The sequence below is a fragment of the Balaenoptera acutorostrata genome, chromosome 11, assembly GCF_949987535.1.
Source record: "Balaenoptera acutorostrata chromosome 11, mBalAcu1.1, whole genome shotgun sequence".
Lineage (NCBI taxonomy): Eukaryota > Metazoa > Chordata > Mammalia > Artiodactyla > Balaenopteridae > Balaenoptera > Balaenoptera acutorostrata.
The window spans coordinates 39213410-39235924 of NC_080074.1; the positions used below are offsets into that span (position 1 = coordinate 39213410).

Sequence of the window (22515 nt, forward strand, 5' to 3'; positions counted from 1 at the left end):
GTATTGAGATTCATGTATGCTTGAAGGCAGGGGCAGGATTAACACTTGGCTTACTACAAGTCCCTCATAAACTTATTCATAGTAGACAGTGAATAAATCATTGTTAAATATACAACTGTGGATGAATTCAGACTAAGATACATAGTAAGCTAAATACAACTGCTCTGATTATTATGAGAGAATATCTGAATTAAATGAATTTTCCACAAAAATATTAAGCGATTGAGAATTCTCAGGAGATCCTACTCAAAGGTTTAAATAAGTATGATCAATAGATGCATCAATAAACAGTATACAAGTCTAAACAAAGCCATATCAGATCCTCTCACATTAGAAGTTAACAGGTGCTAGATACTTAGGAAATTACATGAACAATAGAATCACTCTTGTCTAGACAAGTCATTAAAAAAACAGGTTTTAAAAAATAAGATCTATTTGGCTTTATGTATTTATTTTTCAGTATCACTCTCTTTATCTAAACCCAATCACTTTACATAAGCTGTTCTTCACACTTGTATTTACATAATGTGAGAAACAAGGCTTCTAACAGTCTGTTTTTATGTAATTTTCTAGTCTATGCTTATGTCACAATTATGTGTGAACTGAAATCAAAATACCTATCTGGATAGCTTAAATTGAGAAGACATTTTGGCATAAATTATCTGTTTCAAATAAAAGTTAGTTTTTTTCTTGTTTTTGTCTGTAGTCTCCATGTCATTGTCTTGATTCTTGGCCTCATAGTGTATATTTTTCTCTTAACTAGTGGCTGCATTCTAAATATTATTTTTCTTTGAAGTTTTAAAGTTTTGTTTGTAAACAGGAAAAAATAGTAATGTGGACAATTTATTCAGGGAATTAGAAAAGAAGGTGGCATATAATATGAAGAAAATGCACTGACTTGTTACTGATGAAGAAATTAAATTCCTTTAAGAAAAATTATTTGGTTAGATAAGCATAAAAAAAACCTCATAGAAATTAATGTGTATGAAAATCAACAGTGTTATTTCAGGAGTTTTATTTTCAAATAAAGTGATCTATGGAGACACTCAAAGAGACTCAAATAAAAAACTTTCTATTAACATTTTAAAAAACTTAAAAAATCGTTACATGGAGAGCATGTTAGACTGGTATAGTCCTCTTATTTTATTCACTTACAATACAACAGTGAAGGATACTGTCAAATCATATTCAGTTCATTAGTGTATAAATCAATTTGGGAATTGTTCAGATTTCAATAAGATAACTGACCACTTTCCAATATAAAGGGCTAAACACTTTTTATTACATGAATCTTAGCTTAAATCCTGTGCCCTTTTGTTGAAAAGGGTATTATTTCATGTCTGGGCTCATTTTTTTTCCAAAGTCTATCAAAAACTTAAATTCCACTCAGATTACTCTTGATAGATCCAGAGAGGAACCATTTATTTATGTTGGCAGTGGTGATTGAAGACCATATTGTCACAGAGACTCAGCTTTACCTCAAGGTCAATTAGTTGAAATCTATAGGGAATTAAAATATAGTGCAAATAGAGAGCCATAGATGATAGCCTATAGATGAGCAGCTTAAATCAGCATTACCAGTGGAATAAGACAAATTGAGAAGCAGTGTTTTCTACTTAACCGGGTAAGTTAGGTTAAAAAGAAAAGAACCTCAAATTTTATTGCCTTAATGTAAAAATATGTACTTGTCACACTAACATGTACTTCATATTCAACTAAAAATCTTTGAAGAATCTATCTTTCTGGTAAAACATGTTAATTGATCTTTCCAAGTTTTGTAAAATATTGTTTATATATTTCAATTCATTATTCCAACATTTACATTTATTTCTACAATGATATTCTGTTACTTATCCAAAGCATTTACTGTAATGCTTTCAAAGGGATCTTAATTTTTGTTTTTTCCTATTGTTTTTATTTGTTATAGGCTTTCAAATAGTATCCTTTCAGACCCTCCTCCTTTCTTTTATCAAATCACCAATGACTTTTCTCTGGTCCTCAATACAAATTAAAAATATTATCCCAACCAGTGGCTAGTACTATACAGCTGACTCTAAAACTTCACTTTATAAGGTAAACATGCCACCTGAATAAGTGAGTAATGCAATATTTTTCTTATTATCTAGAAAAATAATCAATTAGTAAATGCTATCTAAGTAGTTCCTCAGCATGTCTCTTTATATCTGTAAGGACAAATAGGTTTTAAGGGAGCTTAGCTCTTTGAAGGGCAGCTCATTAGAGGCAGTGCCCCTTCCTTTTTCATCACAGTATTTCCAGTGCCTGGCACTTGTAGGTGCCCAATTGATAGTTCTTTTATTCAAACAAGGTGAAATGGTCTTTTAAATACATATAGAAAAGCAACATTCCTGCTGACGTCAAAGAGGTGAGATAAGATTCCCAGGGTGTCAAGAGTTGAATTTTCCTTATTACTAAGCCTCTCCACATTAGCACATGTGAAACCAAATTCTTGACAGCTTCTTATTTTGTAAACCATGTATTCTAAATTAAAACTGTGGTCATAACCCTAGCTACCTCCGGGGCAATAGGGCAGAAGCAGTAGAGAGGATGAAGACACTGCCAGCAGCTGTGTGAAGAGATGGGCAAAGGTTCTTAGTGAGGGGACCTAATGAAGAGGAGACAGATGACATAACACCATTTAAAAAGAAGTCTTGACAGCCTGAGCTGTTAGCTTGCCAGGCAGGTAAGCACAGAAATTCCTCTGTCAGGGGTTAGAAGGCGACCTCAAAAAACTAGATTTGAAAGAAGACTACATCTATTTTAACAAACGTGATTTATGTAGAGGTGTTTAAAGGTTCTGATTAACCTGAACGCTTAAGTTTAGTTCTATCAAAGTAGAAGCTCTGACTGAGCAGGACTCTGTTTACTGATTCCAGGGGAAGAAAATGTGGTGATCGAAGAGATACAGTGAGGGTTCGATAAAAATGGAAGCATTTCTCTCTGAGGTTAGCTATGATTCCAAAATGCTAAATGTGATTAGAGTAGAAAAGGGCCTGGCTTCCTCTGTTTTAATCACGCTGAGTACTATTCACGGTCAATGGGAATGTCAGGAGTCTTGGCCCCATCCCATCCAGCCTTGCGGCTCATGGGGACTAACTCTGCTGTAGTAGATCTGGGATTTTGAAATCAAATGCATTTTCTTTCACTCTCTGCCTCCATTCATATCCTTTACATGAAGAAATTGAGTATCTCTGGGGCACTCAATCAATTGTTGGGTCCCTGCTAATGCTGACATTTTGCTATGCTACCTTCAAAATGTATACAGCAATTTTTATCCTAGGATACAAAAGGCATTTCTGGGCATTAGGGGGACGCTTGAAAGCATGCACAGTTGGCTATCCATTGGTCAGGATAGAAGTCAAATTTCTATGAAATGTGCTGCTCGGTATATGCCCCAGAGTCAGAGAACAGGGAATGTCATTGTCTTAGTCCTTACAGATTAGCAGGGCAGTAGTTGAACTGAGCTTGTGTGAAGTGTGAACCCAGACTCCACCCATCAGACAGAGAACTCAACTCTTGTGTCGTCGTAATAGGACAAGAAGCATGTGAAGAAATCTAGGTAAAAACTTACTTTACTATCAATCAAAGTTAACACAACATGATAACACAGCAAATTCTTAGGACATGCACATTGCAAGTCAATGTGCATTTTGATAAGGTTAACTTTACCATATCAATAGCATGCAGTATCATAGAGGACACTTAGTAAGTAGAAAGTTTAGAGTATTTTGTTTTACAGTTTTTTTGGCTTTGGAAAAAATAGCACATTAACCAACAGCACTTCATATCTTGTATTTTAAAATATAGAGCACACCACCTGAAAAGATTAAAATAATCACAGCAGAGCTCTGCATCACCACAGTAACTTACTGGATGACAAAAATCTCCTTTCGTCTAAAGAAAAATGAAGAGTATCTGGAAGTAAAGATTCATTATTTATTTAGTATAAAAACACACTGCAGTGTTTTTGATTTGCTGCTATAAGAACATGAGCAGTAAATATCTTAAATTTCATTCTACTGTAGGACATTTCTTGTCCCAAATTCACATTTTGTCCAGACATTTCTTATTTGGATTCACATATTTTTGCCATTGCTTGCAAAATAGGTAAGGCAGAAGTAAAATTAATGACCAGAATCTGTTAAAGAACTGATGGCAATTAACATGCTAACAATTTTACAAAGAATTTCATATATCAGTCAAATTTTATGTATTCTTACTGAAGTCACAAGAATTGTACTACTATTTTCCAGTTTCTGCAAGATTGAACCTACACTAAAATGCCATCATTCCTTTGCCCCATATCACTAGAGAATAAGTAATTCAAAAGAAGCAGTTCTTCCCTTAGAATCATTCTCTGTATAGAAAATGCTACTTGAAGAAGGATGTCATGGGCCCTTGTCTTTTTAAGTGGGTTTATATTGATTTAATCTAGTATGCTTCAGAGTTAAATGCGTGCGCGCACACACACACACACACACACACACACACACAGTTATAGGTGTATGTTGATACTTCAGAATCAAACTGACCTGGGATCATCTTGGCTGTCCTGTTTACTAGGTGCATGACCTTGGACAGTTACCTAAATTCTCTAGACATCTTTTATTTTTCATCTATAAAGTGGGGATAAGAGTATCCACCACAAATGATTGAATGAGCTGGGTGAGATCATTACATACAAAATTTAACAAATAGTAATTGCTCATAAACAGTAGCAATTACTATGTTAGCAAACCCTGTATGTGAAAGTAGATTGGGGTCATTTTTAATTTTACAGATATTATAAATAACAATAATAATACCAAATGTATTCTGATTTACAGTTTACAAAACACATTCATAGGATTCTTTTGAATGGTAAGCTTCCTGAAGGCATATATATTTAATAAAAATTTGACATGCAAACTTCTAAAGTTATTGAAGAAAGAAAGATACTCTTAAAATAGCCATTCAGTTGTTTGCTTCATTTTGTTGAGAATTTTAATTCCATTCATGATTACTGGATTGGGCCTTGAGTCGTAACATAATGCACCATTACATTCACTCAACTAAAATAGGCAAGATAACTAGTATGGAATGATGCCCAAAATTTGGGGGAAAAAATTGAGGACTGGAAGAAGAGGAGTATCTGTCAAGTAAGAATATTAGTGACATTGATCAATATTATTCTATTTTTTTTCTGATTTAGTCACTGAAAGGAACAAAACTTCTAACTTAATTAAGTGTAGAAAGGAGACAGTGAAAAATAAAAAAATTTTAGCCAGTAGTATCTTTATCTTCTGAAAATTTTGTTGGGTTATTTAATTTTAAGTGTTATAACTCTCTTGGGAAGGCAATCTGTGTTACAGTTAAATTAGTTAAAAGCAAACCACAGGGCCGGTTAGGCTCAGCAATGTTTTTGCCTTTTAAATTATATCCTTATTCTTTTAAACTTTCCCAAGAGTTTAATCCTAGATTTAATATAGGATTTATTTTGTAGAAGTATAGATAATCTATACAATTAAAATACTGGATTTTTTCAACTTCATTGGATCTTTTTTAATTGAAGTATGGTTGAATTACAATGTGTTAGTTTCAGGTGTACAGCACAGTGATTCCATTTTATATGTGTGTGTGTATATGTATATATATTTTTTCAGATTCCTTTCCCTTAGAGATTATTACAAAATATTGAGTATATTTCCCTGTGCTATACTGTAGGTCCTTGTTGGTTATCTGTTTTATATATAGTAGTGTGTATATGTTAATCCCAAACGCCTCATTTATCCCTCGCCCCTTCCTTTCCCCTTTGGTAACCCTAAGTTTGGTTCTATGTCTGTGAGTCTATTTCTGTTTTGTAAATAAGTTCATTTGAATCTTTTTTTTTAGATTCCACATGTAAGCAATATCATATGATATTTGTCTTTGACTTACTTCACTTAGTGTGAAAATCTCTAGCTCCATCCATGTTGCTGCAGATGGTATTATGTGGTTCTTTTTTTATGGCTGAGTAATATTCCATTGTGTATATATATGTGTGTGTGTGTGTGTGTGTGTGTGTGTGTGTGTGTGTGTGTGTATGTATATACCACATCTTCTTTATCCATTCATCTATTGATGGAAATTTAGGTTGCTTCCATGTCTCAACTATTGTAAATAGTGCTGCTATGAACACTGGGGTGCATTTTATCTTTTCAAATTAGAGTTTTCTCTGGATATATGCCCAGGAGTGGGATTGCTGGACCATATGGTTACTCTAGCTTTAGTTTTCTTAAGAAACCCTCCATACTGTTCTCCATAGTGGCTGCACCAATTTACATTCCCACCAACAGTGTAGGAGGGTTCCCTTTTCTCCACACCCTCTCCAGCATTTATTGCTTGTAGATTTTTTGATGATGGCCATTCTGACCAGTGTGAGGTGATACCTCATTGCAGTTTTGATTTGCATTTCTCTAATAATTAGTGATGCTGAGCATCTTTTCATGTGCCTCTTGGCCATCTGTATGTCTTCTTTGGAGAAATATCTATTTAGACCGTCCGCCCATTTTTTGATTGTTTGGTTTTTTGATATTGAGCTGCATGAGCTGTTTGTATATTTTGGAGATTAATCCCTTGTGGGTCACTTTGTTTGCAAATATTTTCTCCCATTCTGTGGGTTGTCTTTTTGTTTTGTTTATGGTTTCCTTTGCTGTGCAAAAGCTTTTAAATTTAATTAGGTCCCATTTGTTTATTTTTGTTTCTATTTTCATTACTCTAGAAGGTGGATCAAAAGAGATATTGCTATGATTTATGTCAGACAGTGTTCTGCCTATGTTTTGCAACTCTGCTCTAAGAGTTTTATAGTATCCGGCCTTACATTTAGGCTTTCAGTCCATTTAGAGGTTTTTTGTGTGTGTGTATGCTGTTAGAGAGTGTTCTAATTTCATTCTGTTACATGTAGCTGTCCAGTTTTCCTGTCACCACTTATTGAAGAGACTGTCTTTTCTTCACTGTATATTCTTGCCTCCTTTGTCATAGATTAGTTGACCATAGGTGAGTGGGCTTATCTTTGGACTTTCTATCCTGTTCCGCTGATCTATATTTCTGGTTTTGTGCCAGTACCATGCTGTTTTGATGACTGTACCTTTGTAGTATAGTATGAAGTCAGGGAGTCTGATTCCTCCAGCTCCATTTTTCTTTCTCAAGATTGCTTTGGCTATTTGGGGCCTTTTGTGTTTCCATACAAATTGTAAATTTGTTTGCTCTAGTTTGTGAAAAATGCCATTCATGATTTGATAGGGATTGCATTGAATCTGTAGATTGCCTTGGGTAGTATACTCATTTTGACAATATTGATTCTTCCAATCCAAGAATATGGTATATCTTTCCATCTGTTTGTGTCATCTTCAGTTTCTTTCATCAGTGTCTTACGGTTTTCGGAGTACAGGTCTTTTGTCTCCTTAGGTAGGTTTATTCCTAGGTATTTTATTCTTTTTGATGCAATGGTAAATGGGATTGTTTCCTTAATTTCTATTTCTGATTTTCTATTGTTAGTGTATAGAAATGCAACAGATTTCTGTGTATTAATTTTGTATCCTGCAACCTTGCTGAATTCATTGATGATCTCTAGTAGTTTTCTGGTAGTATCTTTAGGATTTTCTATGTATAGTATCATGTCATCTGCAAACAGTGACAGTTTCACTTCTTCTTTTCCAATTTGGATTCCATTTATGTCTTTTTCTTCTCTGATTGCTGTGGCTAGGACTTCCAAAACTATGTTGAATAATAGCGGTGAGAGTGGACATCCTTGTCTCATTCCTGATCTTAGAGGAAATGGTTTCAGTTTTTCACCATTGAGAATGATGTTGGCTGTGGGTTTGTCGTATATGGCCTTTATTATATTGAGGTATGTTCCCGCTATGCCCACTTTCTGGAGAGTTTTTATCATAAATCGGTGTTGAATTTTGTCAAAATCTTTTTCTGCGTCTATTGAGATGGTCATATCATTTTTATTCTTCAGTTTGTTAATGTGTATCACACTGATAAGCAGATATTGAAAAATCCTTGCATCCCTGGGATAGATGCCACTTGATCATGGTATATGATCCTTCTAATGTATTGTTGGATTCAGTTTGCTAGTATTTTGTTGAGGATTTTTACATCTATGTTTGTCAGTGATATTGGTCTATAATTTTTTTGTATGGTATCTTTGTCTGGTTTTGGCATCAGGGTGATGGTGGTCTCATAGAATGAGTTCAGAAATATTCCTTCCTCTGCAATTTTTTGCAAGAGTTTCAGAAGGATAGGTGTTAATGCTTCTCTAAATGTGTTGTAGAATTCGTCTGTGAAGCCATCTGATCCTGGACTTTTGTTTGTTAGGAGTTTTTAAATCACAGATTCAATTTCAGTTCTTGTAATTGGTCTGTTTTTATTTTCTATTTCTTCCTGGTTCAGTCTTGAAAGGTTATACCTTTCTAAGAGTTTGTCCATTTCTTCTAGGTTGTCCATTTTATTGGCATATAGTTGCTTGTAGTAGTTTCCTGTGGTCCTTCATATTTTTGTGGTGTCTGTTGTAACTTTTCCTTTTTTGTTTCTAATTTTATTAATTTGGGCCCTCTTCCTTTTTTTCCTGATGAGTCTGGTGAAAATTTAATCAATTTTGTTTATCTTTTCAAAGAACCAGCTTTTAGTTTCATTGATCTTTTCTGTTGTTTCCTTTGTCTCTCTCTATTTCTGCTCTGATCTTTATGATTTCTTTCCTTCTACTAATTTTGGTTTTGTTTGTTCTTCTTTCCTCTATTTGCTTTAGGTATAAGGCTAGGTGGTTTATTTGAGACTTTTCTTGTTTTGTAAGGTAAGCTTGTATCGCTATAAACGTCCCTCTTAGAACCGCTTTTGTTGCGTCCCATAGGTTTTGGATCGTCGTGTTTTTGTTTTTATTTGTCTCTAGGTATTTTCTGATTTCCTCCTTGATTTCTTCAGTGATCCAGGCTCAGCAGTTTTAAAGAGATAGGCCTGCATTACCAGTGTGTGTATGCTCATCTTGCTAATATTTCCTCCTAGAAGTGTTTCTCACTTCATTGTGTTAATGGCTGTGTTTTGAAGGAGCCATCACAAAACGTTGTTTTGTTCATTTGTTTATCAAATAGCAAAACCCAAGGGTTATTTTCTAATCTGGTAAATGTGGAATAGATGAGCACAAATATCAAGAATTCTTCCCAAGAAATACAGCTTGCGTTCACTAAACTTATATAGAAAATGTGCATAATGAAATGATGTCATTATCATTCCAAATAAGAACTTAAAACATTTTCTTGGCATATCCCTGAATGTTCTCATGGATTTATAGAGTATTAAATCTTTGAATTTTGTTCTCTTTCAAGAAGAAAAAGAATGAGAGAATTCTTCTTCAGGTCCTTTGTGAAATAAGGTATAATATAATCAAATGATGAGAGTTTATACATATAAAAATTATAGGAAGAATCTTAAAATGTATATAAATATATAGGCAGATATAAAATAAATAATTTCTTAAGCACAAAACCCTAAATCCTGAAGAGGATTTAGTACCAAGTATTGTAATAACCATTTTTGGTCAACTAGGTAACTCCCTAAAGTTAATATTTTAACTACTGATTAGATATTTTATCATTTCTGTTATGGACATGTGAAGACCTATAACACTGAGGAAAACTGCAAGTCCAATTAGCATGAAGAAAGTAGGCAGGTTGGAAGGAAAAGAATATACCTATGCCTCAAGTACAAAGAGCATATGTTAATTGGGTAGATTTAAAGGAAATTATCTAAGTTCCTTCTTGTAAATAACAAAGACATATGGCATAAGTTAACTCAACAATTTGGAAGCTAACTCCAGCTCTTTGGTTCTTCTGTCTCAGAATCTACCATTAGTCTCTGTGGCTCTACCCTCATCAGACATGTATGGCTTTGAATAGATTTAGATTTTCCAGCACCTGAAATACAGGTGAAGAGCTTTAGAGCTTCAGTGAAGAATGACCACGTGCATATGTGCACATGGCTAATTATGAATCTGTTAGTTACTGTTTTTTCTAGTCTTATTGTCTAATGTATTAGTGACTTTATTAACATGAAAAACCTTCAGTAAATAATAAAGCTGGAGATAGATCTCTATAATGAAAAGAATTAATACCAAACCACTTGATAGTTATTTTAATAAATTTCTGTAATAAATCAAGCAAAGCATATTAGTATGTGCCATTGGAATTACCAATGAGAAAGTTTTTACAGTCACGATTACTAGAATCATAACAAGTAAATGAGAAAGCAAAAAGCATGAAAACTAAAATTTCTAAGTGTGCTATGACTAGTGGTAATACATACCAGTTTTCTATGTGCAAAAACAGATAAAAATTGTTTGAAATATACTTTAAAGGCAATTGTACATCCATGTACAAATAAAGTGACATATATATAAATAAACATGGAACAGGAAAATAAATGAGTCAAGGTTAAATAAGGCTGTCCCTGAATTATAAGTACCTGACAATAAACAATCTATACAGTCTTTGCCCACCTTTTCCATTAGCTGTCATGACAGTCATTGTTTAAAAAAGATATATCTTATCCCTTTTTGATAATGGCTGTGTTCAGCAGTGGAGTAGGGGGCAAGCTGTGAAAACACATAGAGCTTAGGGGATCTGACCTCACATAGCCTCTATAGGATGGTAACCTCCTCGAAAAAGAATACTTTCTCCAATACTGACTGGCTTTTTTTCACTGTATTATAACTCCTAAAGATCTACTTACTAGAGACTTTTGGGGGATTAATAAAGAATCTTTTAAAAAATGCTGTAAAATTGGGCACTTAGAAATTCACGTTTTAGTATGAACAGATTCAACTAAATTGTTCAGAAAACTAAAATTAATTGCACTCAGAGATTTGAAGTTCTATCCCTTGTATACTTTCACGTGTAGAAGAAAGAGATGGAGATCCGAGGCCTGAACTCAGAAAGGAGTGTGGAAATGGAGTTGGGCCCACAAGAGTAAAGGAGAAGAAACTTCCTTTTACTATGCAGTATGACCCTTATAGAACTGAGACACAGAGCCTAGTACTAGTAATGCTCTATTGTTGCTATGATATGATTTAACTTTGACAGGTCACCCTGAAAATCGGTTGATCTTTCATGTGGAAAACTATGTCCTGGTTAATATATAACCATCTTACACATAGTCTTTGGAGCACTATCCATTTTACATAGGAACAACCTGTATTGGAACATAAACAAATGTAGATAAATATAAAGAAGTTTTCATATCCAACAAACCAAATTTCTTTGTAATTTACTGATAACACTGAATAACTTTCATTTTGTCGCATTTGGAAGGACCCTGCTTATCGGATAACACTTCCCTCTATAGCAAATATATATACATATATGTATATCTATGTATATAGCACGTAGATATTTTTAGACATACTGGAAATATTTTTGCAAAGTCAATCTATTAGGTAAAGACCAACTTTGGTAAATGACAACTATAAATGATTAATTCCTTTTTAAGTTTAAGACCTTTGATGCCGTATTTTCAGAGTTGGTAACAATTTCTAAAAGTTCAACACAGCTGTGCAGGTTCTTTGTAACAACTGTCATGTGCTTGTAAGCATCACAAAATATTGGATCTCGTAAGAATTGAAACTTGTTAAGACAATCTGATGATAGTTTTTATTAAGAATTTGGAAAAAGAAAAAAAGAAAAAACAAACTATCGATCACTGAACAAGCAAAAAAATAAAAAATATAAAAGAATTTGGTGAATTATCTTAACAGAAGTTTTTCAAATGTGCCAACATTTTGAATAATTTATCTTTACAATTAAGCATTCTACTATTTCCAATATATATTGATGACATATTTAGTATACATGTTTTTACTTTTCCTTTTAAAGGTAATTTTAACTTTGTATTTAATTCTTAAATACTAAGCAATTTTAAAAATGAAGTGTTAATACACAATTTAGACTTCTAATGTCATTTTATACTAAAATAAGGAGGCATAAGACAGGCTTTTATAAAAATGATATAAACAATATCTATCAAGTAGTTACAAATTTAATTTAAATTTGTGATAAAAAATGTGGACACCTCCAGGAAATCCAATATAAAAAAAAAACTCATCTGAAGTGAATTATTAAATATAATTTTAAAGATTTAATGTATACAAATATTTGTCTCAGGGGGAAAAAAAGCTTGGTTGAACATTATAGTCCAAGGTTCCTATTGAACTCGAAAGTATTAGGAAGATTGATTCTCCGAACACCAGTGAGAAGTGTGTAGAAGATGGAGGTCACCCTTTGAAAGAAGATCTCTGCGACCTGTGTAAATAGGAGCCCCACAGACACTTCCAACAAGCATAGGTCAGAATAGGGTCATGGCTCCGGGCCCTCTGGACCACTGTTCGCCCAGAGGAGTGCTCACCGCGTTAATCTCTCGTCCTTCAGTTCCAGGTCTGCCACTGTGATCAGCTGATCTAGGCTGAATTTAGTGTCAATAATTTCTGCATCCCGAGGAGAATATGTCCCACCTTCTTTCTGCTTCTGTCGAATTCTAATAAAGTCCAAGAAGGGAATATCATAGAAAGCATATGAAATTATATTTAGTTTTCTTAAGACATTAGTCAATTTCTTTGTTGGGATCACTTCCCTGAGTATGTTGCAAATTTGCAGCTACTCAACTCTTTTTCCTGTTTTAATTCCACAGAATGTATTCTACTATAATTTTTTAACATGCTGCTTTAAATGAGAATTAGTTCATCAAGGCCCGAGCCATTAGCACATTTAAAATACAGAGCAAACGAGACTGAGGCTGTGAGCTTGTTTCTCCTCCCTCAAGCTGTCTCATATATTTGTCATAAAAAGGAAATATGCCAATGTGGACATAGCTCACTGCTGTCAGCACCACTGCTAAAAGACAATGCTCCATTGTTTTTACATAACGTGAAAATACATAAAAAATGTGTTTTGAATTGTCTCATTGGCTTTTATAAAAATACTGTCAAATATGTAATAGCGAATATAACTATACAGATTATGTAATCTAAGAATATAATATATAACCAGAAAACTCAGGTTCAAAAATAAAAGTCACATGCATCTGCGAATCAAATCAAAGTCTCTTCATTTTGAGCCCTTTACATGTTTATTTTTATATGACATAGTATGGTATATTATAAAGTAATATTGCTATTCTATGTGTCTTTTGCACTTCAAACATTTAATATTTGTTATGATTTATGTGTTGAGAATGATATAGAAAGTATAAAATATGGTCCTTATCCTCAAGGACATAATTTAGTTGAGAAGTAGGATCTAAATGTAGAAAAAGCATAAAAAAAGAGAAAAAAAGTCAAATTACAACTCCTAAAACAGTAATTGATTAGTTATAAAATGTTATATAAGTGATTACAACTATTAGCATTTAGAGGAAATAAAAAGTAGGATTTGACTTGAGTGTTCCAGAATGAGGAGGAGGAGGAAGCACGTTTCCAGCTGACTGAACAAAAGCAGAGTTGTATGAAAACTGACGGAACGTTCAGGTGAGCACAGACTCTGTTGGCTGAAGAGCCGTATGTAGGAAAGTTGTAGGGAATAAGAGGGGCCCATTTCCTGCCCACAAAAGGAGTTCATCGTATAAAGAAATGATTTTACAGCAGGAAAACAATAGCAATATGGTGGATGCACATCCCTCAGGGACAAGGACCATATATTACACAACATAACTTTAAAAGTGCCTAAAATAACGACCTTCTCTCACCATCTTCTGGCTGAATCTGAGAACACTATCTGGTATAAGAAAAATAAATATCTTTCAAGAGCCCTTCAAATTATCCATCAAAACGATAATTTAAAAGATTCAAGATGAAACAGAGGATGCTTGGCAAACGGAATACAGGACACCATTCTTCGGATAAAATAGAGCCTATTGAACTACTTAGGAAATTAGTATAATGATTATTTTTACAAATGTAAGGTCCCTTTAATTCGGCAATCTACCTTATGAAACTAGATTTTAGGATCACAACTAAGATTTCCCCTGAGGTCCTGTAAACAACGGGAATTAAGAGACTGATACTGAGAATTTGAAAGGACACTTGGAAAACACAGTACAGACATTTTGATAAAGTAAACGTGAGAAAGGGGCCCATCGTATAAAGAAGTTGGACATTTTTAAAGTGTCCTTACTGGAAAAGTGATCTCTTCTGTATAAAATCTGAAATTTAGACCTGATTAAAATATTTTCAATTAAACCTATCAGAGTTATAAAATATTCAAAAAGATGTAGAAAGCCTGGCAGCTTCTGCTTTTGTGTTACCACTTTGTCTCTCAGCTCTACATCCACACTTCTTTGCCCTGCTTTGTGATACTGAAGTTAGACTATGTAACATTTCTCCTTTGCCAGCTGGCTGGATGTTAAGCTTTGTCAATAGAGGACACTGCAGTCATCCTGCAAGGCAATAGGGACAGGGAGATACTTCCCTTGAGTGTTCTAGTGCTGCATTATTCTTATTCATTGTGGAAGCCCAGCAGCCCACCTGGATGAGCACTAGCTGCCTCTTAAGTTCATGCTCTCTCCATCAGTGAATGATTCCAGGTAGCTCCAGCCCACCCACACAATCAGGCAAGAGTGGGCTGCTTCCACTGTCCGATTCCAGCCTGCCAACTCTCCAATAACGATGGGTAGCTTCTACATATCAGCTCCAGCCCTTACTTTGTCATATTTCTTTGCACAAAGATAGGTGATAGGGCTGCGTGTGCCTGTGGTAGCCATTCCACGTCAAACTTGGGAGTGAGATTTCTTCTAGTTCTTTGTTCCTTTATTGTCCACTCTTCCTTAGCCTAGAGAGAGTAGCTTTGTTGCACTTGCTAGTTCTGGATCCCTTAGTGTTTTCTCTTACCCCCTTTAGCTGTTAACTATTTTTACTAGTTAACATATTATTAAATGTTTCCCATTAAAGTAACCATTGTGGCTTCTGTCTCCTGATTGGGCCACGACTGAATGATGTCCATAAAGCATTTTAGGAATAAGTACAAATAAGTCTTACCTTGCAAATGCAAAAATAGCTGTTCCAAGAAGAATGATTGAAAGGATACACAAAGTGACTGAAAGTATAATCTCTACAGATCTTTCTGAAAGCCCTTCACCTGAAGAGGAAGACGTATAAAATCATTAATTATATGTAATACTACATTGGGTCTCAAAATACAGAAAAAAATTTTTTGGCATATTTCTGAATAATGCTAATGAAATGTACAAATGTGTTTCTCTTCTTCTCCTAGATCTTCTAACTTTGGAGCTCAGTCCTTGGTGCTCTTCTTTTTTTCTATCTAAACTCACACCTTTGGTGAACCTGTGCAGCCTCATGGTTTTAATTTTCATCTATATGATGATGACTACTTAACTGTAATCTAAGGAACTCCCGACTTGTATATCCAATTGCCTACTATATATCTTTATTTAGAAGTGTAATTAAATTTTAAAAATCAAAATTTCCAAAGCTGAACTCCTATTCTTCCCTCCTTTCAACTGCATCTTTCTACATCTTAGTTGATGGCAACTTCATTGTTCTAGTTGCTCAAGCCAAAAATCTTGGAGTCATACATGACTTTCTCTTTCATAGAACACATCCAAAATCTCTGAGGAAATCCTGTTGGCTCTATCTTTTTCACTAAAAGAAACTAGGGAAACTTGGAGAGAGAGTAATTCCAAAGTATGATTAGGGAACAAAAGGAATTGGGGATATCTAATGGGGCAAGAAAGCTAAGAAATGATCAAAGGCTAATGGTATGGAAAGAACAAAAGATCTTGAAGAGATGGCCAAAGATGGAACAATTTAAACTTTATAATGAATAAAAACTGAAATTGATTGAAATAGATTCAATATAAAAATCCATGAAAAAAATAAAAAATCCATGAGTTCTAATATTATTCAATGAAAGAGAAATGAAAATTAAAACCAAAAATGTACTAATTTGTAACCTCTGGTTTTAGCTAAACAACTTTTTTTTTCACTCTAAAAATCTGTAATTAAAGAGAGAAAATTAAGCATTTTTTCCTGTGGCTTTTTCATATGAACTGTTTTTTATGAATTAAAAAATAGCCCTAGTTAAGGAGATAAAGCTCCTTATTAGAGGAGAATTCTGTTTAATAAATGTGGAGGAAACAATAAAATTAGAAATTAATTTTGCATTCCTAATGAAATAATTGACTCAGGTAACAATCATAAGTATATCTTTAAATGACTAGGAGAAAGGTTGAAAGGCATTTGGATATTTAGGGAATGTCAAACTATCATCTCACAGATTATTTGCTGGTTATAACAAGGGAAAAAACAACTTTCCAGTGAAAGGTCCTGCTATCATTACCACTAAACTTACTGATCAATTTTAACATCACTGAAAATGTGACAACCAGATATTATACACCTCCTGATGTGAGGTATTTTGATCTACGCAGCAACACCTGTAAAGTAGCCCTGCCAAAAATGTTCATTGTGAATATTCAAACCTTTAGATCTTATCTCTAATTTATAAGAAAGTAGGAAAAGGAGTCAATGACACCAATAAAAAGCAATCAGACAAATTCAAAATACGGAACCTCTTGCAGGACAACTCATCTGGTTGCCCGAGTCCATGGTATAGGGGGGGAAAGAAGTCTCTTCTAGATTAAAATAGATTAAGAGACAAAATCATCAAAAATAATGTGTGAACCTCTTATTTGATCCTGTTTTAAACAAACTATAAAGAAAAAAATCAGAGGATGATTTGAAACTATATATATATATATATAGTTTTATATAATATCAAGGATTTATCATTAATTTTGTTGAACTGCAACAATATAACAAAAACATACTTATTAGAGAAATATGCTAAACTATTTTGGAGTGGAATATATAATGCTTTCTGTGATTTACTTTAAAATACTTCAGAAACAAAATGAAAAATGCGTAATTAAAACAGATGTGGCAAACCATTAAAAATTATTAAATTTAATTAATAGGTATTTGGGGGTTCATTATACTATTCAAAACTTTTGTGTACGCTCTATTCACTTCTCACTACCTCTGCTGCAAGCATCCTGATCAAGGCCACCGTCCTGTTTTGCATGAATTGTTGTCTGGACACCTAACAAGTCTTCCTGTATCCACCCTGTGCTCTTTCCATCTATTTCTCAACATAGTAGCAAGAGTAATGATTTTAAAACATTACCTGTCTAATTTCTCCAAAGAAGATATACAGATTGCCAACAAACACATGAAAGAATGCTCAACATCATTAATCATTAGAGAAATGCAAATCAAAACTACAATGAGATATCATCTCACACCGGTCAGAATGGCCATCATCAAAAAACCTACAAACAATAAATGCTGGAGAGGGTGTGGAGAAAAGGGAACCCTCTTGCACTGTTGGTGGGAATGTAAATTGATACAGCCACTATGGAGAACAGTATGGAGGTTCCTTAAAAAACTAAAAATAGAACTACCATATGACCCAGCAATCCCACTACTGGGCATATACCCTGAGAAAACCATAATTCAAAAAGAGTCACGTACCAAAATGTTCATTGCAGCTCTATTTACAATAGCCAGGACATGGAAGCAACCTAAGTGTCCATCATCAGATGAATGGATAAAGAAGATGTGGCACATATATACAATGGAATATTACTCAGCCATAAAAAGAAACAAAATTGAGTTATTTGTAGTGAGGTGGATGGACCTGTCTGTCATACAGAGTGAAGTAAGTCAGAAAGAGAAAAACAAATACTGTATGCTAACACATATATATGGAATCTAAGAAAAAAAAAAAAAAGGTCATGAAGAACCTAGGGGCAAGACAGGAATAAAGACACAGACCTACTAGAGAATGGACTTGAGGATATGGGGAGGGGGAGAGGGAAGGGTAAGCTGGGACAAAGTGAGAGAGTGGCATGGACATATATACACTACCAAACATAAAATAGCTAGCTAGTGGGAAGCAGCCGCATAGCACAGGGAGATCAGCTCGGTGCTTTGTGACCACCTAGAGGGGTGGGATAGGGAGGGTGGGAGGGAGGGAGACGCAAGAGGGTGGAGATATGGGAACATAGGTATATGTATAACTGATTCAGTTTGTTATAAAGCAGAAACTAACACACCATTGTAAAGCAATTATACTCCAATAAAAATGTTAAAAAAAAAATTACCTGTCTACTTAAAATCCTCCTTATCTCTCACAGACAAAATCCAAAGTCCTTCCAATGGCCTATGGCCATAGGTTAATGGCCTCTGGTTCCCTGTTATCTGTTTGACTTCCCTTCCAATCTCCACCTTGCTTACTACTCTGGAGCCAGACTGGCCTCCCTATTGTTCTTGGGACACACCAGGTCACTCTTGATATAGGGCTTTTGGCCAGCTTCTTCCTGTGCATAGAAAGGTATTTCTCTTATAGATCTGCCTGGGTAGCCATTTCATTACCTTGAGGAATTTGCTCAAATATCACCTAGTCAGTGAAGCCTACACTGACCACCTCTTACGGACTGAATGTATGTGTCCCTCCAAAATTCATATGTTGAAGCCCTAACACAAATACAGTGTGACAGTATTTGAGTAAGGAAATAATTAATGCTATATGAGGTCACAAGGGTTGGGCCCTAATCTGATAGAATTAGTGTCCTTTTAAGAAGAGACGCCAGAAAGCTAGTTCTCTCCCTCCGTGTGCACATGCTGAGGAAAGGCTATATGAGGACATAGCGAGAAGGAGACATTCTGCAAGCCAGGAAGAAAGCCCTTACCACATACTGAAGTGGCTGGAACCTTATCTTGGATTTCGTGCCTCTAGAACTGTGAGAAAATAAACTTCTGTTGTTTAAGCCACTCAGTCTATAGTGTTTGTTATGGCAGCCCAAGCAGACTAAGACATTACGGTATTTAAGATTGAAAGCTGCAACTCCTTCACTTCCTGCCTTCCCCCTTCTACCTCCTCTACACTCTGTTCTACTTTTTCTTTTCTCCATAGCCCTTTGTAACATATCTTATAATTCATTTATTATCTTATTGTTTATTACCTGTCCAGAATGTAAGATCCCTGAGGACAGGAGTCTTTGTTTTATTCAAAACTGTATTCCAAGTCCTGAGAACAGTATCAGGCACATAGCAAATGCTCAATAAATATTTTCTAAATTTACTGATATATAAAAATACCGATTTTGAAGTATAATAGAAATTAAAATTTTTCAGGTTGAAGATTAGGCATTAAACCAAATAAGAATATATGTTATTAATTATTTTGATACAACTAGTAATTATAATTATAACCAATTTTAAGTTATATAATATATAATTTTACTGTAAAAAGTATTAAAGTCAAGTGACAAAATAGGTTAACTATCTGTAAAATACGCAGGGGTTAATGTTTCATCTTTTCTTCCCTGGATTGGTGCTTATGAAATGTTAACAATATGAAAGAGTTTCTGTGGCTCTTCTGCATGGTGGATTTGAATGAATACTGAATCTTTAACAGTTATCAGAGTTTCATGGTCATCTAGAATCTCCAGCTAAATTTAGAAGACTCTAAAGGAGCATGTAGCTCATAAAGTATTTTATATACACCTTTTTCATACATTAAAATATAAATGGTTTGTTTTATGAATTTTCACATGCTGACTGCTAACTGGATATGCTTGGGAAAGGAAACATGAAGATGAATAGAATCATCTTTATCAGGTAGTATTGAGTCACTGGACCTTGGAACCTAGTGGGGAAAAAATGATTTCATAGACCACAAAAAAATTTTCAGATTAGATTACCATTTCAAAGCACTAGCCAAGTGAAGTGAGGAAATGACATATGATGTATTAATAAACAATAGGTAATCCTTTGGGCACATGTATTACAAATGTACTACTAGGAAAGGACAAAATGTACTATGACTGTCCAGTACAAATTTTGATTCACTGCTATACATGTACCCACAGAGCATTACCAGTACAGAATGAAGTCATTTCTCTAAATCCTTTCACAGAAAACAAAACTTTCACTTGAAAATATAAACATGATTCTTTTTGTAACGTGTACAAGTCATTTCCTGATTAGACTTAAAATCCATTGAAAGGTCAAATTAAATTGTTTTATTTGCATAACAGAATGTACTACTGTAATTAAGCAAATCATAATTATAAAGCACTACCTAATTTTTCATAGTATTATCTTTTGATTATCATTATTTAAACTCCTCTATGGATCTGACTTTTTTTTTGGATCTGACTTTTTAATGCAGTTTTATATCTCTAAGAAGAAGCTTGAACTAAATGAGTTATAAAGCTCCTAGGACAATGCCTGGCTCTTGATATAGGTACTTACTACATGAAAGATCGTCTTCTTAATATTATTATTAATCTGAAAAGAAAACAACTTCTTATAACAGAACTTAAGTATAAAAAGTTCTGGGGGCTTCCCTGGTGGCGCAGTGGTTGAGAATCTGCCTGCCAATGCAGGGGACACAGGTTCGAGCCCTGGTCTGGGAAGATCCCACATGCCACGGAGCGACTAGGCCCGTGAGCCACAATTACTGAGCCTGCGCATCTGGAGTCTGTGCTCCGCAACAAGAAAGGCCACGATAATAAGAGGCCCGCGCACCGCAATGAAGAGTGGCCCCCACTTGCCGCAACTAGAGAAAGCCCTCGCACAGAAATGAAGATCCAACACAGCCATAAATAAATAAATAAATAAATAAATAAATAAATAAAATTTAAAAAAAAATTATCTAAAAAAAAAAAAAAAGTTCTTCTTCTCTTTTAGCCCAGTATTAGCCATCCAGAATATTCAAATACTGCACAAAGAACTTACTAAAGGTCTCTCAATTTCATAATTCAAGAAATATAAATTAAAATACCCTAAATAAATGTTATTTTAATACATCATATTGGCAAAATATTAGAAGTAGATAATAAACAGTGGCCAGGTTGCAAAGTCATACTTATTCATTGTTAAAACAAAAAGGAAGTATTGCATCTTTATGTGTAAAAACAGTATACTTATGTATGAATGTTAGCCTCAGAAAGCTAAGACGAGCAGGTGCAAAGAGAACAGCTAGAAATAATTTAAAATGTTGAGAAGAGGAAATGGTGCAGCAAAGATAGGAAGTCTGTGGGAACAGAAAAATCAGAAATAGTAATGAAATCAAAAGCTACTTGGGCACTTAGTGATTTCCAGGCAACGTAGTACAGTGGTTATAAGCACAGCACTGCCTGAAGTCAGGTTGCCTGGGTCTAAAAGCTAGTGCTGCCACTTCCTAGCTCTGTAACCTTGGGCAAGATGCTTAAAGACCCAGCTTCAGATTTCTTACCAGTAAATTGGGGATACCTATAAACAGGAAATCGTGTTAGAGGGTTGTAGTGAAAAATACATGAGGTTATATAGAGAAAAACTCATAAAGGGCTTGTCACATAAATAATGTTTCATATCTTTATTAATAACATTTCATAGTCATTAATCTGTCCATTCATCTGATTTAATCTCCCAGTTAGCTTATGAAGTAGGTATTATTATTCTCATTTTGGAAATAAGATTGCAGAAGTTAATTTGTTAAGTAACTAACCCAAGGTCACATAAATTCCGTATATGCCAGAACTGCCTGAAATATGCTTGTCGGACTACAGAGTTTACGAGGTTCACCATCACATTGCCACTGCCTCATTAACATCATAAAACCTTCCCCTGTTCCTCTGGTGTCCTGGGGGCAAGTGATCCTTTTGCTGCAAAAAATATATAGTGACTCCCTATCTCTGTTCCCAAGTGAGCATATTGGAACTTTTCATTGTTAGCACAGTAATTAAACGAGAAGTATTATGACAAAAGAAAACAATCACAGAGCGCCTTTGCCATGAGGTTTAAGGTTTCAACTTGTTCAGCTTTAATGAAGCCCTGTGAGGTGCAGAAAGCAGTGTCTGGTTTTCAAATCACAGGAATCCTCTATAATTAAACCTTGCAATCAAAACATTGCCTGCAAGCAGTTTCCATAAACTGATGTGCCTAAGGAGGATTCTTAAAAAAGAATTTAAGAAGGATTCTTGTGAATTTTCTTAATAAAAATCCTAATGCTCAATCCTGAGTGAAAACAAAAGCAAGTAAGTTGTAAGTATTTCTTTAGGATCAAAGTGATGGCACATGTCATTTCCCATTATTCCTACAGGCCATAAAGACTTCCCAACGTGCAAACCTCTTCCATGTTATCAGTCCTGATTCAGCAAAGCCCTGTCTGGCCCCTTCTCACTTGTACTGCTATTAGCCTTTTCCCCTAAACTTAAGGCTTTTAGTTCATCAGTGATTCTTTGCCCCTAATTTTAACATCCAAATAATATCTCTGACGGGCACAACCACTATCAAAATGGTCTGTCTTGTAAGTGCATGTCCTATACTAACTTAGAAACACAGCCTTGCAAAGGCACTTAAATCCTGAAGATTGTATTGATAGGCGACTCAACTTGAAGCTCATTGCCTGTGGTGTGCAAAATACCAGT

The 22515-nt window shown here is 34.6% G+C and overlaps 1 protein-coding gene and 1 long non-coding RNA gene across 2 annotated transcripts in view; one reads left to right on the forward strand and one right to left on the reverse strand.

Moving 5' to 3' along the window:
• LOC103019002 (uncharacterized) overlaps window positions 1-22515 on the forward strand; it is an 85198-nt gene that overhangs the window by 58230 nt on the left and 4453 nt on the right. The window lies entirely within an intron of this gene.
• The window catches only part of PTPRQ (protein tyrosine phosphatase receptor type Q), a 266556-nt gene that overhangs the window by 31016 nt on the left and 213025 nt on the right, over window positions 1-22515 (reverse strand). The window contains exons 50-51 of the mRNA XM_057556607.1: window positions 15056-15155; window positions 12433-12561 (exon numbers count right to left, since the gene is read on the reverse strand). Of these exons, the coding sequence (XP_057412590.1) occupies window positions 12433-12561; window positions 15056-15155 (229 nt within the window). The remainder of the gene's footprint in view (window positions 1-12432; window positions 12562-15055; window positions 15156-22515) is intronic.